Raw genomic sequence first — 16,720 nt, forward strand, 5'->3', positions numbered from 1 at the left:
AGTAACACTTCCAGATAGTTATTTGGGCAGTTATTTTGAAGGCTCAGTCAAAATAATGCATCCAAAGAACAGTTATGTATTAGGATATGAAAGAATATACTGAGAGGAGAAAAACAAATGCAAGAAACCAATGAAGTTGGGTATACAAAATTAAAACTGGGTTTTTGAACACAGTTTAGTGAACTTTTTTTTAAACAGAAACACCAGAGACTATAGAAATAAAATATCATTGTCGTCTTCAGATTCTGGTTTAGAACCAGACTCTCTAAGCAGGACAATTGCAAAAATGTGATAATGGGATTTGAAATTTATAAACAAAAAACAATGCAGGTAGTTTCAATTCAATAACGGCATCGCAACCTACCAAGAGCAGCACAAATCAGTGGATCGAAAAGTAGGAAACCTTTTAAGGGAGGGAGCAAGTATTGTACTAATCAAAATAACTCTTTGTAAGCTCAGGGTTCACAGATATGTTTCAGTCTGTACACAGCACAGCAATTCAGACTGAATAGAGGCAGCTATAGAAGAATGCATTTTTGATATAAGGGGAAATTCACAAAATATTATTAACAGCCTTGACAGCACTGTTTAATCAGAAGACGGGCATTACTGCCCATATGGAAAAGATATATATAAATCTTATAAAGTTTGTATCTGTCTTGTGTGAAACTTGTGTGAAAAGCATATAAGAGTGAAAACAGATATAAGATCCCTTGAAAAATTATATAATGAAACTTGTATGTTTTGGATACTTACTAAAACAATATATGAAAGTAATGAGAAAGTGGCCACTTTCATGAGTAAATCATGTAAGCCTTATATGATTTACTCATGAAAGTGGCCACTTTCATGAGTAATCACATATAAGTTTTTACTATTTCTTTTCCATATGGGTGAGGACCAGAAATATGTGGGGCTCAGCTCTAAACCTTCACGCTGAATACAAAGTCACAGCGCTGAACCATCCATGGCTACATTAGGCCTAAATAGGAAGTGCTTTTTTCTGAATTACATTCAGTACAATTTAAATACTTTCCTTCCCACATTTTGCACTGTGAAAGAGAAACATTTAGCAACTTAATCTCTTCAACCAGGATTCCCCAGAAAAGATGTGTGAAAAAGATGCAGACGCCATGAGACAACCTTTCATATGAATTCCAAAAATCCAACTCAAACTACCCCTAACCCTATGTGAGTCACCCAAAGACCTGCTGGATTGACGTTAGAAGTACACGATCACAATAAAGTTAAGAAAGTGCTTCCTAACTTGAGAAATTTGACCTTCGGCACAAAACAAGAATGCAGTTTTATGACTCTTCAACTGAAGGCCTTCATTTCCATCGCATTTGACTAACAATACAGCTGGGCCTTAAACTCTGTGTGATTAGTACACATAAAGTAACAATCTCGGGATAATCTTTACAGGTGAAAGGTTCTCCAAGGTCCACTTTAGTCCAAGAATAAATTTACTGGTTATCTGCAAAAGGACATTAAAACAGCAGGTCTGGGTAGGGCTTCGCTCACTTCACTAGCAAGACTAATCATTCCATTTTATTGTGCAATGTCAGATGAAATACTGAGCTGAGCGTGTTCCCCTAAAAGTTTATATAACTTCAAGTCGGCACCACAGCCCCACAGGTGAGGCCCCCTTAGAAACTATCTTAGTGGTTCAATCCAAAAAGTAAACTTGGGACCAGGTAGTTTGAGTTTTTGTAAACAAAGTTTTATGGATCAGAAACGGGTAGGCAGCCGGGTCTCATGGTATTTGGGAAGGAACTGGGGAGGGCATTTCCACTCAACTTGACACAGTATGGATTTTGTTCCCATCCTAATGGAATTGCAGAAATATTTGAGGGGAATCCCATTACGTAGCAATTGGAGTGCTGTAATAATGTACTCACAGTCATTTTCCCACTGCGGTTGGCCTCCTCTCGCTCTGCCAGGGCTTTCAGGAAGTTATCTTTGAGTTCTTTTCCTGCACTTGCCAGTGTCCTGGAAAAGACAACACTCAAACGGTTTGAAATGTTTCTCTTAACCTGAAAAAAGTCACATGAAGCCTTAAAGGTTCTTAATGGAAGCTTTTCACCTTCACCTTCGTGTTGCTACAGGGCAGTCCGACCCCCTTCTGCTCTAACATGAGCAAATAATCAAACATTATAAAGAAAAAGTGAATTAAAAATTGGCCATTGATTTGTTTTTTATCTCCTTTGACACTGTAGAAGAGAGATATTTCCGCTCTCTGTCTGCATGACTTTCCTTTCAATTTGCAAGTATAATCCCGCAGACTCAAGCCAGCATCTAGTATGTCATCCACAGCACTTCACCAAAGCTTATCTAGCTCTGAGAACGCTTCCACATATAAATTCTTAACGGAAGGTATCAAATTAAGTTGTTAATAAGTAGGGGTTTTTATTCTAAAATACATCTTAAATGTACAAAAATCAGCAGAAGGTTCCAGCAAGATGCTATTAATCATATCTGAGTTCAATGACTTTTTACTTTTTACACTTAGGCCAGCCTGTTTCCATGGAGACTTGTTTCTGGCGCACACAAACGTATCCACACCTGAAAAAACACTGGCACTAATATTTGAACAGTTAACACTGCAGTATGAGCAGCAGAACTTTGGCACGCATCCAGAAGCGACTGTGCAAAACATTCATCAGACCCACACCAAGTTAACATCTTAAAGGCAGTAAACAGGCCATTGGTGACTTCTCAGTTGTGGTAAAACATGAAGAAGAAAGAATGTAAATAAAAAAAATTTTTAAAAAAGCAGAACAGCCTTTAAATAAGCTACAATAGAGTAGAACGTGCAACTCCGGTGTTACTTCAGCTTTCTGGAACAGTGATGAACACAAACAAAATCTGAAATTCTCGACAGATTTCCCATGAGTGCATTATGTCCAATTTTTCAAGTAGTGTTGAGTTAAGTATTTCACTTATAACCTGGAACTGAACTATGAAGATTTTTAATATTTTTTCACCTAAATTCAACTTTATATTTATGCAGTTTCATCTTCATTTGTAATCATATCATCAAAGCCCATTTCCCAACAGTGCATTGTGGGACAAATTGATCCATTAAAAATGGTCGTTAATCAACTCAGAAAATATTTAGTTAAACAGACCAAACAAACCGTTCTTTCTTCTTTAGTTAGTTAAACAGACCAAAGTAAGCATTTTTGCCATTATTTATTTATTTATTTATTTTTTTTTTGCAAGGAGTGAAAGTATTTGGACGAGATGACGGCGCGCTAACGCCATACGGATTGGTTAGCAAATCTGAATTTATAAATGGAATGGGTTGAATGCACAGACGCACATGCTAACCATTGCTAAGTAACTCACTAATAAATTGGCAGAATTTCACTCACTTGGAGTGAGCAGAACTTCTTGGATGGTCTGTACCATGTAGCTATATGTATTTTTGTGGGTTTGATTTTATTAGTTCCACTGAGACTTAATGTCTCATTTACAAGAGAGACCTAGGCAAACATATTAGGATTAAAACAATAAAAGAAACATTTGTTTCCGTGTTCTGCTACTGGAAACTGAATTTCCCGGAGGGATCTACCCGAGCGATTAATAAAGTTCTATCTATCTATTAAAATAACTAAAAATAATACCTGGGTGTTATTTTCAATTCTTTGATATTAGTGCTTATATGGGTGTCAAGTTTTCTGATCCAATAGAAAATTCTTACTAATCTGCACCAAACCACCTCTTGACATGGGCTCATCAATCAATTTGGAACTTTTAACCAAGACTGGATATTCAGAAAATACTTCCAGTCAACAGTTACTCAGTGTCAAAATGTTTTCTGGGCACTTGTGCGCTATATTTTATCTGTGATGTGAGCTGGTCTTCATTTTGCCGAAGCAGCACCTTTAACTTGATTTGGATCTTGGGAAAGCAGACAAAGGCACATCTCATTCTGCTGGTTATCTGTGCTGGTGTGGCCGAAAAACGTGCTATGAGCACGGAGAGAATTACCTGGTTGTGAGGAATAGATTTCAAACCACAGCGTCAGCATGAAATTTGGGACACAAAGGCAGATGTTTGCCTTCTGTGTGAATAAAAATTGCTAAAAAACCTCAAAGGGGACACTCACCAAATTTAAATTAGGTATAATTTTTACTTTTGTAGGAGGAGTCACTGAATCTTTCTCAATTAAGGATCTGACTGAATATGCGGTCAATTCTTTTAGTAGGTCTACTTGACCACTTATAAAACTACTTGACACATAACAGAACCAAACAGTGTACTGAGGTTCAGTACTTGGATCTTTACAGGCGATGTGAAAGGAAGTAATGATCCCAAACGTTCCTGCAGACACCTGTGAGTTGGTAATAAATCTGTTTCTTCCATCTTGAATCCAGTTCTGTCTGCTTCACTGTCCAAAGAGCAGACAGGTTCAGTTATATTCTACATTAATGGCTCCTCAAATTCACTTTCCATTCCCAAAGCACTTTAAGAAAGCCTTAACATCCACAACAAGCACAGACAAACAGGCAGTTTCTGCTCTTAGATTAACTTGACATTACAGTAAAACAGAACAGGATCTAAATGTTTAACTTTACTAGAATTTGGACCAAGATTGTAATTTATACTAGTCATTTGGCCTGTACCCCATAATGAAAGTCTTAGAGGAATCACACAGTGGTAAAAGTGCATGGACAGCACATACTTGGAGGCTAGAAGCTCACTTCATCTTCTGAGTGAGTGAAGGATTGCTGCTGGGTCAAGGGGACTGAGGCCCCAAAGTAAACACAGGTGTTGAGGAGGCAAGTGACTGGGGTTACCCCATCCAGTAGCTAAAGCAACACACACAGTCACGGAGACTTCAGTAAGTAAGACTTCAGTAAAGCATATGGACCGGACCGCTGAGATTTTCAGTTTCCTGTCAATTAACAAATTTCTTATCAAGCCTCATTTAGGAATAACAAGAATTTCACTATTAAATGATGCTGATTAGTGGCTAATGACTAGGCATTACTCTCACAGTGATCCACCCATGTGCCCCCAGTGTCTTGTTTTTGGATTGTGGTCATGCAGGTGGTCCATGGAATTCAAAGAAAAGAAATGAGGGAGGAGGTGAGCAGTTATTATCTGGCTTTGTGAAAAAAATAAATCTGTCTAAGAGTATTTGTATGGCAGATATGAAATTACTTTTGCAAAGAATATGTGTTGGTGTGCCAGTTCAAAGGGGGAAAGGCTAGAAAACATCATAAATCTAATTTTGGACGCTATGCAAGTGTCAGCGTATCTGCGTCTTTAACACTTGGACAGTTTTTCCTGAGTTGGGATTTCAAAATCTTTTAAGACCTTGCTCGCCAAAACGAAAACACTACTTTGCTTGTACAAATTTTCCTAACAAGAACTCTTATTATTAAAAAGACACCGGTTAAACGGGGCTGGATTAAAACACTGCAGGGGGCTGGGTTAGTGGTGGTGCGGTTTAAGGTACCAGTGAGACAACGAAATATGATCCAGGAAGTCCAGTTGAAGTAGTGGCCTTAGCGGCGTTAAAAGGCTTATCGGATGCCAAACACTGCACAGCAGTGTGTAATGCCCACAGTCGGGACTTTACAACTTTGACCATTTTACAGTTGTAACTTTATCTCTTGTTAGGAAAACAGCTCAAGCCATCTACCAATTCTATGCACTTAATATTATTATATATACCTGAATGAATTTAACTGTGCACAAGTCTTTTAGATGGCATTGCAGTTTTGTTTTATTCTTTATTTTTGTAACCTGGCACGGCTGGTGTAGCTGGCTTGATGACACAAGTGTGCAGTCACGTTGATCTTTACCACCATTCCAATGACATGTCTGTGCAAGAGCTCACTGCTAGCCTTCTTTCTTCGTATTTTTTTTTTTAATGAGCCTTTTGCATCAAAGATTGATAAACATTTTTTGAAGTTCATTTAGTTGTGGTTCTGACACTGAAATGCTAGTTTGTAAGTCCATTTAAATAAGTGAGAAAGTAGCTAAAACAGTATGCAGTAGAAAATGCATATGTGGGCAAAAATGTTTTTTTTTAAATAGCTAGCAATCCTAAAGCATAAAACAGAAAGAAAAACACATCCAGAGTGAATATCGTGCAACACTACCTACTGACAGCATCTCATAACAACCACACCCTCCAGATGTTGCATTGCAGTGTTCAGTAAAAGCAACGACAACACCTGCCATGAAGTTAACAGGGTTTCCTGTTAACTTGACTGCAACTCAATAAATTATGAAATACATGAAAATATGACACAATCAGAAACTCAACAAAAACTCCTGGTCGCTGTGTTACAAACTGGAGTTTATGTAATGTTTAGTTCACCTCTGCTGGGGGTGAACAGCTGTTACTGCATAACCAATATCTTCCAAGTGTGTTTATATATGTGTAAACACACCACTGCACTGCATACCAAAACCCAGAGGGCTTCTTCCTGAGCTGCAAGGTTCTTAAACTGTTGTTTTTACACTATTTATTCTCATTAGTATACACTGACTAATCTTACTGGATGCACTGGAGAATTCATGTTTTCATATTTCTAATATCTTTTTGGAAAGAGCATTTGATTATGTATACTGTTTGATTGTACAAAAACAAATCTGACAGTCCATGTTGTTTGTTAAAACAACAGAAAACAGTCGGATCTTATTCTGTCATCCCGTAATTCTGTATTTTCTGGAGCTTTGTCAGCTGCATTACAATTATAGATTCTTATATATAATTTCTCATACAGCTTGGCCTTAGCAAACAATCAGCACCTGGAACCCAAAAACTGGAAAATACACACATACGTAAATCAGCAATGTTCTTATAGTGTGAGTGTGAATGTGAGAGAAAGAGAGAGAGAGTGTGAGTCTATGTATGTGTCTTTGTCACAAATGTACTTGATAAGGGTGGGAGCCTGCCCCCAAATCCAAGGCCAGAGGCAGACAGAGATGGAAACAGGACAACCACGCCAACCACAGCCCCCAGGAGTACCAAAGACCTGAGACCACACATCCGTGCGTTCATCCAAGCAAGAGAAGGAGGTAGGCCCCAGATGGGGAGCCCACGGCCAAAGGGTGAGAGCCCTAGAGAACCAGAGGCAACGGGCACCCTGGTACGATTCAAGGGCCCCAGGTGCCCAAGAACCACACAGCACCCGGCAGAGAACCCCCCCTTAATGGGCCAGTTACGTACCCCGGAACCAACAAGCATCTGTATCCGGGGGAGGGGCAGAAAAGTCCAGCACGGACTATGTCCCACAGGGGCCAAGGCTCAGGAAGCCCCAAACACAAGCCCAGCCATGGACACACGCTCATTCAGTCCACTCACTCACTCTCACCCACCCACTAGAGATACACAGTGAGACTTTTTTTTTTACCACTAAAATATGCTGTAGTTTGGACCACCAAATAATTTAAATAAAAAGGTTCATACCCTGCAAAAAACAAGCAGATACACAAAATTACTGTCAGATTCATGAAGTTGTGCACTGGCCTATTTTGTTCTTTCCACTATACGCAAGCTAGCAAATCAAAACCAACAGGCATCTGCAGTAGCATGAACATGCTACCCATATACTGCCCTGCATCCATTTCTTTATTTAGGAAAACATGTTTACCTCTAGGTCAAGTGGAGAAAATGGTAACAGCATTGTAAGAGAGAAGTACGTCTAATGCAAGAAAACAGCAGAAAGTCCGACAGAAGAAACTTAAATAAGTGGACTTCGGAGCTGACAGGATGAGAAAAAAAAACCAAACAAGTTTTCTGGGAAAATAATATACTGTAAGTGATGACATCCACAAATAATTTGTCATTTTTAACAGAAGATAAGATAGTTTAAGATAAGACCAAGGATACTGTAACATGCTTAAATTAATTGGTTAAAGCCCATATATTTCCCTTCAGTATATTTTCTTTACGTCCTATTTTTTAAAATAATGAATCTATTCTTAAAAAAAGCCTTTGAATCCTAATTTTTATTGATTTTATAACATTTGTTTTGTTTTATTCTAGGCTTGTGAAATTTTATCACACTCAATAAATTTGATCTACAGCTAACTGTCTTTCATGTGTGAAAAGTTGCTACAGGAAATAGTTCCCACCATTGACTGTCATTAAAAAGTTCTTTCTGGAAAAGTGGAGTAGCATTCCACCTTAATTTGGAATCACTGGTTTGCAAATAAATATGCAGCAACTGGACGAGAATTTGATCCAATGACAGGTAACAGATGTGGTGCTATAGAATAATTCCTTATTTTATTCTTAGGAAAGATTAGCAGATTGAAGATTTCATTAGCCTGCAGCTTTCAACAGTGTAACAGATGGGAACTTTCAATAGTACAGTGATTTCTTTAGAAACAACACATACTGTACCAGAATATTTTTCCTCGGCATGATTGGGAAAATGAATCTTATGGAAAATATTATTTTGGGCTGGTGGACGTCAAGGGAAATTCCACACAGCATGACAATTTACTTTATTTTGGGGGGGTTTATAAAATCCTCTGTCACCTCTGATTACAATGAGCTGAATGTATCAGTTACACATGTGGCATACATGATATTATACCTGACTTTTCTTTGTATACTGTGGCCACCTTGGCTTTCGGAGTTGTGGGGGTTACATATTGTGTACCGCCTGCCTAAAAAGTACTTGTTTCTAAATGTGGATCAAAGGAGTCATTGTCATTTCTTTTCAACAGAGCTCATATTAAGATGTATTCCATTTGGGAAACATACAAAGCAAATCCTCTGTAATCAGTGAAGGATAATGTCCTCCAAACAACAAGAGAAAAAGAGTAAGACTACAATGATTCAAATCCATGTTTTGAATTTGAATCCGATGTGTAGATTTAAAGAGAGCAACAGGAAACGTGAAAGTTTTGGAAAATCTACCCAATTGTTAGTCCTAAAATGAGAGGGCAAGCTCTCATCCTTGAATGACTTTCTGCAGTGCACATGTCAGCAATGTGGTTTCTTCCTCATCAGCTTATTAGCTTACACTGTAATCCAAAGCAACACATATGAAATCATTTAAAACTATTTTTCAACCAATTTCAGCTGCTGATTAGTGAAGAATTTCCTTAGCACCAACTTTTTTACAGCAGATTTATGGTCCTGTGTTGGTGTCCATTTGCACTTCTACTGAAACTACCCAAAGAGAAGGATAATAGGAATCACACCAACAAGCAAGTAGACTATTTCTAAGAAACTCTTCGTCTTCTCTGTAACACAACCAACACAAACATAATTTAAGAGTAGAACTTCAGCTGCTTGATGCTTTGGCAGTGCCTCCAAGTGGCAGTGGAGAGCTTCAATATGTAGACATGCTAGCACTGACTCAAGCAAAGCAGTGCCACAATGGAGCCTGCAGAGCTCTATTTTTAATTTCTTCTTATTTAGCAGTGTAACTACTCAGGAGCTGGTATTTAAGTTTGCTTATCTTCTAAACTGAATTAAAACAATTAGACACTCCATTAGTCTTTGCTTAAACTGCTAATCCTATGACCCAGACACAAACAAGCTGCGGATGGATGGATGGATGGATGGAAACTAAAGCAATTCCATCAGATCTTGCCTGATGAATCCATAACAATACTCCACCAACTATAGCATACATAAATACTAAGACCTTATGATGTAGAAAACTACTTGTATCCATCATTAGGGCCACTAAGCTATATTATGAGTCAGATATTATGAATCACCGGAGACTGAATCACTGTTTTCTATAGCTTTAAAGCAATTTGTTTGCACAGAATAATAAAAGTATTATTTTAAATATAACTATATATTTATTTAAGGTAGCTAAACTTTTCCTATGCTTCACTCTATTTTTTAAACTACAACAGCAATGTGTTAGGATATTAAAGTTACAGAATTTAAAATTTGCCGTTGTCTCTTTTGCAAATGTTGACATGGACACTAATGGAAATATATGTAAAACACTAAATACTCTCAGAGTATTATTGTTAAAATTTGGCTTGTTTGGAAAACTCCAGGAAAGCAAGCGAGTGACAACACTTTGATGCACTGTGTTACAAGTAGCAGTAAGCAGGTACATCTGTTTTATTAATCATTACTATGATACACGAAAAGAAAATGTGGAAACATTTCGGTCAAATGACAGCTTGTTATTTATTATCTTTTGCACCAGCTGGTTAAAAAGTGGCATATATTTTCATTTGTGAGGTGCATGGAGGGATGTGGTGGCAAGCTTAAGCCTTGCAGGATGTCTGTCTCTGGACAGCTCTTGCAGTGGAGAGCTCCAAATTTACACACCCGTCCAAAATCACAAAGTGCAAGCAAGGCAATTGGCTTGACAGCACATGTAATAGAGACTGCAAAACCTCGTCGCCCAAGGGCCCTCACCAGAGTAGCAGTGGAGGAGAGTGGCGGGGGGTTGGCTCTCTTTTAAAAAAAAGGGAAAAAAAGAGAGAGAGAGTTTGGGATCAGCTTTGTGAGGCTTCTCATGTCAGTCACATACACAAACTTATTTTTGCTAAGTATCTGGAGGTTGGATCCGCAGTGAAATGTGCAGTGTGCGTGTTCGTGGCACTGGTTTTACTTGGCACCACAAATGATAGCTCACTTTTAATATAGAGTAGAGAGTTAGAGAGCGCAGAATTCTTGAGGCAGACTGTAAAAACGTAGCAGCACAATGGACAATGAGCATGGCTGTGGTTTGGACTGTAGGAAGATCGCGGGGAGCCTGATGGAAACCTCGCAGGACTGCCGTGAGCACGCGAGGTCAGGACATATGCTGACATGGACTTCTGAGCCTGAGTCAGAGCCAGAGCGGAGGGAAACCGAGGCCTCACGTCTGTTCAGCAGCGCTCTGCTGCTCCTCTTGTTTGTCTCTGAATTTATGTCAAATGTTAGTCCTGCCTGATGCAAAATGCAACACTAAGACCCCAGACATGGATGTATTCTGCACACATTAAACACAAAGCAGTTTCCAAAGTGCAGCAGGTTGATGATATGAGTACGAATATTTGATAAAGAACACAACACTACATATTCATTAACTGAACTATTTGGATAGGATCTTAAAAGGCCAGCTTCGCTATAATAGTTCCTTTTGGCGTGAACTGGATTAAGAATACAAATTCAGCACAAATGTCTCTCTCCAGAAAGCACCCAAAAAAAAGTATCTACAAATCTTGTTAGCAGCTTCATGTTGGAGCTTCTTTACTTGCCTTCACATGGTGAGAGGTACAGTAAGGGGTAGGGCTGGGCTATTCATCTGATTTTAATTTAATTAACCATAACCTCCAATATAAAGAAAACAAGACATTTGGGATAAAAATATTGCTTTTTGCATTCGTTTCCACTGCAAAGCTCTCTTTTTATTTCATGTCATAAAATCAAGCACACCCATTTCCTTTACAGAGGAGTGCATTTGCCTCTCCCTAAAAGCCCAACTCAGTCACCAGCACAGAGTTCAAGGAAGCCTACTTTAAAAAGATTTCTACATTTACAAAGAGAAGTTTCTTTTGGAACTTCGATAAGTTTGTGATGCTTATTAAGAATATTCATGTTTGGTTTTTTTTGAGTAACAGGATTATGATTTCTGGAATCTGGCTTTTAGGGAAAGGGGGAAGCCCGCGGATAAAGAAAGTAAAGTTGAAAAAGTTGTCCACTATCTTTTTTTCAAAATCTATGAAGCCAGAGATATAAATGAAATAATTTGACAGCCATGCATCATGGTTAGATCATGTTTACTTCTGCACAGGGACATGTTTGCCATTTAGATCCCTTATATTCAAGATTCAAGTCAGTTATCTCCAAAACTAAGCAACTGACAACCAAATAATCTATATAAATGGAGAAATAACACTACATACCAGAGACAAAATACGTACATTTGATCTTGTGGGAAACTTTCCCTTTAACAAATCTATTTTTTATCAACTTGAACATCAAAAAATGGAACCACCAATCGAAGCCAGGAGACTAAAACTATTTGCAAATTCTGATAACGCCTTTGGTTTCCCCCAAGCCAAACATCCATACGACTCACTAAGCATCCTATTCATCCAAGTTTCCTTTTCCAAATCACATATTGAATTTCATTTATGTCTGATGAGAGCAGCAGCTCTTTTGTTCAGTCTTTTTTGTGATGTGTTGGCAAAGCCCCCCTCTTTCACAGCCAAGCAGTCAGGAGGAGCCTGTTGTTCTAAAAAATGAGACAGGGCAACAACAGGGCAACATCTGATTAGCATTCACTGCACTATCTCCACTCCCCTGGTATTTTATTACCACAGGTGCAGGGGCATTCATTGATCAGATGCACGCTATAGTTGAGGTTAGGCCTTAATTGAAAACAGCTCTATTTATACACCTGCAGGCACTAAAGGTCTCCAAGAGAGCCCAGGGAGGCTGAAGAGAAGAGAAAGGAAGGGGGGAGAAAACAGAGTAGTGACAGAACTGTGAAAAAAGACATGCCTTGGGAGACATAGGTTAAAGCCTGCAGAGAAGGCAAAAGGCATTCCCAAAACAGCATGGCTACCAAGTGCCATGAGAGAAGCATGCAGGTGCAGAAATCTTTAGGAAAGAACACATGTTTGAAGCAAACAGAAGTGATTTGTTGAAAATATGGAAAAACAATTTCTTTTTCAGCCAACAACTACATTTATTCTGTTTACCGCGCTGCTGCCAGTCTTTGTTGCCAAAGTCGTTTTTCAGAGCCTTGTACTGATTGTGTTCAGCCACATTGCAGGTGGTACTTTGCATCCTGGGGCCCATGTTTTCACAATCTGACCACAACAGGAGGTCAAGGGGTCTGTGTGGTGGAAATCCAATCAGAAAAACCACAGAGGAAAGAGAAATCTGCATTTAGACAGAGAGGGGGACGCAGCTCAGACGTGCAACTTTGATGGGGAAAGTCTGTAAATGATGTACAGCTCTTTTTCTGTCATGTCAAGGTCTTTTACAGGATGTCAAATTTCCAAGTGTGGGAAAGCTATGAAAGCTGTTAATCAGTTCAAAAGACATACGTGAGGGGGGTGAAAAGGTGCTCAGTCAGCTATAGGTTGTTGGCACCGGAGTGGGTCAGACACTGACTAATAAAAGTGTGAGAAAACTTCAAAGACAGCTGATACAGCAGATGATTATTTAAGGATTAAATTTAATGCAATAAAATTAACATTAACGTTGCTATAAGCTATCACTGACAGAGAACAGAATCAGATCCCACATGGAGAGTTTTCTTTTTGAAATAATGTAACACGTCTGTTAAATACCTTTGACGGGATTTAAAAAAAAATCATTTGCTAGAGTTAAGTCAGCTCAGAAAAATATGGCATAAAATGTATGAGTGAGGCGTATTTCAGCTATGGCCCATTATTTACAGAGGCAGTTGTGTGTATGTGTGTGTAAAAGTTTGTATTCCATGACCAGTTGGACCAAGTGATTGCTGGAGATTGCAGACAGTCGCTAGTGTGTAACTGATTGCTCAACTTGGTATAAAATGTGCCAAAAACATCAATGCGATTACTTTGGTTGCTAGCATGTTGCTGCAATCACAAGTCTGCCAACACTCGCAAACACCTCGCCAAAAAGTAGTGAAACTTGAAATAGTGTGTTGCAAACCAGAAATTTGAATGCTCACATTTAAAGTAAAAGTTGCACCTACTGAAATATGCTGAATGCAGCAACAACACATTTGGTGTAAGACAACTTTGAAAGTAAATGTTTGCATACTGCATCACACTTCTCCATGTTTCATTAGAGGTAAGCAAAGAGAGTAAAGAGAGTAAACAATGAGTGCTTGCAGATCGGTCTTCTGTGCAACTGCAGAAATCTGCGAACAACCGAAGCAATCACAAGGAGTGCTTTTTGTGTAGCACCCTCATTGCGACAAAGTTCACCTGGAAACAGACAGAATTCTCCAGCAGCCAATCAACTACTGGTTTGGGAATACACATTTTGTCCTAGCAACCAGTGGTTACCAGACGGTTGCTGACCAGTCTCAAGGCCTTTGTAACTGGGACCTAAATGAACAAAGTACTCTCTAAACCTTTTAAAAAAAGTGAAGCCAATGCAGAAGTGTGGATGTTGAGCAGTACATTCTAATGCACAACATCAGGAAACTTCTGTGGTGGTAAAAGAAGTCGAACCATAAGTACCCAGTAACCATTTTCCAGCTGAATTTATGAGTTTATGTCAACTCTGACGTGACACCTGGTTTAAAATAAACAAGATGGCAATAGCCAAAACGCAGAAGGCTTGCTGACTCAAGCCTTCAAGCAAACTAATGGGTGACAGTACGGTCAACTTTACAATATAAGCTCCTCCTTGCCTCCTTTTGCTCTCAAAGCTCTTACAAAAAAAAAAAGAAAGAAGAGACAGTTGTTTGAAACACAGTCAACATATGAATCAACAGCTGAGAAGCCGATTATGCTGAATGAATCCTTTAAGAACACTTCATGGACAGGGAGATGGGTTTTTTTCCACGGTGACTACGGGACATAATCCATTCTAAGTGTTGTAAATCCAAGCTGACAACAGCTGCTGTCCTCTAAGAAGAAGCAAGCTAGAAATCTCTCAGAGCCGCTTAAAAACAAAAGCTTTTACAAAGATCAATCGTCCTTGGAGTATTCATTTAAAATCGGTCCGATTGGATAATGTGAAGAATCCAATTCTGTAGTCCAAACACTGTTAAGAGCTTACAAATATGATCACAGCCTTTGGAAACGGTTTCATGGATGTAGATCTTGGAAAGGGAACAGACTACTGTGTGTATAACATCCCAATGTTCCAGTACAACATTTCCGTGGATCCTGTTGGGACAAGATGAAAGGCTTTGTGCCCTAATATCACTGTAACTGCAGGTGTGGAGGCTCCCATTTCACGAGTGTCACTGATGTTTAGGGGGCCATGGGGAGGGGGAACGACGAGACATCTGCACGTTTGGATAACCATCTGAGGGTTCAATCAAATTCAACACCTAGCAGGTAAATGTTTGGATACTCGTGTGTGTGTGTGTGTGTGTGTGATGTTACCTGTCTGGCTTGTCATCAAAGTAGACACCACAAACACTTGGGTTTATCAAATATCTGTGTGATCACTATCCCGGGCAGTATATAGAGGACTTCAGTTTGTAGTTTTGGCTTATTTTTGTTAAGATTTTTTTTTTTATATCTAAATTTAAACAGACAGGGAGGCCTTGTTCAAACAAAAGTCAGAGGATGTGAAGTTGATGAGCTGGTCTCATTTGCCCTGTCTTTTTAAAATAATATAAAGTGCTAAAAAAAAATGCAGCCATGCAAATCAGAGCTATAAGGAAAAAAAAAAAATCTAATTTTACAACCTGTCAGGCTTTTATTAACAGTGCAGAACTTCTGCCAAAAATGCATTTCCTTTCCAACACATGGTTCATTCAGGAAGACAGAAATTGTGTCTCATAGCCACAGGGAGAATCTAAACGATATAGTGACCTATGATGCATAAATTAAAAAACAAAACAAAACATGACTCGTATACAGTTGCGGTTCAAAAACAGTGAGTCTATATCAACATAATAATTTTTCAGTTGATATCAGACAGAAAGTAAAGTTACTGCTTGCTTCATTTGTATTTTTTTTTTATACAGATGAGGACAAAATTATTAGCCCCCCCATGAAGATTTCTTTTTCAGAAAAACCAAGAATTAGCAGGGTTAAAAGTATTACCCCCCTGATGCTTATACTCAAGTGTGAATCCTTTTTGTTGAATAACAGCCTGCAGTCATTTATTGCAGTTTTCGACAAGTCTCTCAAACACGCCTCCTGAGCAAATCCATTCTTCTTTGGCAAATCTCTCAAGCTCCTCAACATTTGATGATCTTCTGGCATGGACCTTGGTCTTCAGTTCACCCCACAAATTTGCAATGGGATTTAAATCAGGGCTTTGTGCAAGCCGGTCAGTAACTTTAACTTTGGTCTTCTGGAGGGAGTGACATTCTCACTGTTGTGTTGGAGGATAAAGAAATGACCCAGAGCCAGTTTTGCTACTGACTGCTTGAGTTTTTCTTTCAGAACCCTTCTTTCTTCACGATTCCTTCCACCCTGACAGAATTCAAGGTGTTCCAGGCACACTTGAGCATCTCTACAGCGTTTCACTGTGAGGATGGTGTCCTTTGGGTTGTACATCTCTTCCTTCTTTCTCCAAATGTAAACATTGTCTCTGGGGTCAAAGAGCTCTAGTTTCACCTCATCTGACCAAAGGACAGACTTCAAGTATATATAATCTGTCTTCAGGTTGTCCTTAGCATACTTCAGTCTGGCTTGAAGGCATCTCTTTTGCAGAAGTGGAGTTGTTTTTTTTGTTTACTGTGCAGGGTGCCAATGATTGTCTCCTTTGAGACTACAATTTACAACTTGGCTAAGTAATTTAGTGTCTTGGCAGATGTTCTTGGGTCTTTAGACACATCTCTCACTTTTTTCCCCCAGTCGTTCAAATCTTTGCTTCCTACCTCTGCCAGACTGGTGCTGCACTGTGTGGCTCTCTTTGAATTTCTGATTATACTTCTCGCTTCAGTTCTTGACACTTGAAAACACTGTGATAAGTTTGTATATGCATTTTCTGCTGATTTCGTTTGTGTTTAACACGATGCTTTCTCAAGTGACATCTCAAACTCTTGCTGAAGTTTTGATACTACGTAAATTGGAAAAAAAAATCCCTTAGTCTTAACTTGATTTTATAGATTAGAGCATTGCAAAATTAAAGCATATCATT

General features: G+C 38.9%; 1 protein-coding gene across 3 annotated transcripts in view; it reads right to left on the reverse strand.

The window, feature by feature from the left end:
• cfap299 (cilia and flagella associated protein 299) overlaps positions 1–16,720 on the reverse strand; it is a 93,723-nt gene that overhangs the window by 71,910 nt on the left and 5,093 nt on the right. For all 3 annotated transcript variants that reach the window (XM_040003632.1, XM_040003631.1, XM_040003633.1), the window contains exon 3: positions 1,902–1,992. In XM_040003632.1, coding sequence (XP_039859566.1) covers positions 1,902–1,992 — 91 coding nt within the window. The remainder of the gene's footprint in view (positions 1–1,901; positions 1,993–16,720) is intronic.

This window comes from Simochromis diagramma, unplaced genomic scaffold (genome assembly GCF_900408965.1).
Source record: "Simochromis diagramma unplaced genomic scaffold, fSimDia1.1 OVJJ01000583.1, whole genome shotgun sequence".
In the NCBI taxonomy this organism is placed as follows: Eukaryota; Metazoa; Chordata; class Actinopteri; order Cichliformes; family Cichlidae; genus Simochromis; species Simochromis diagramma.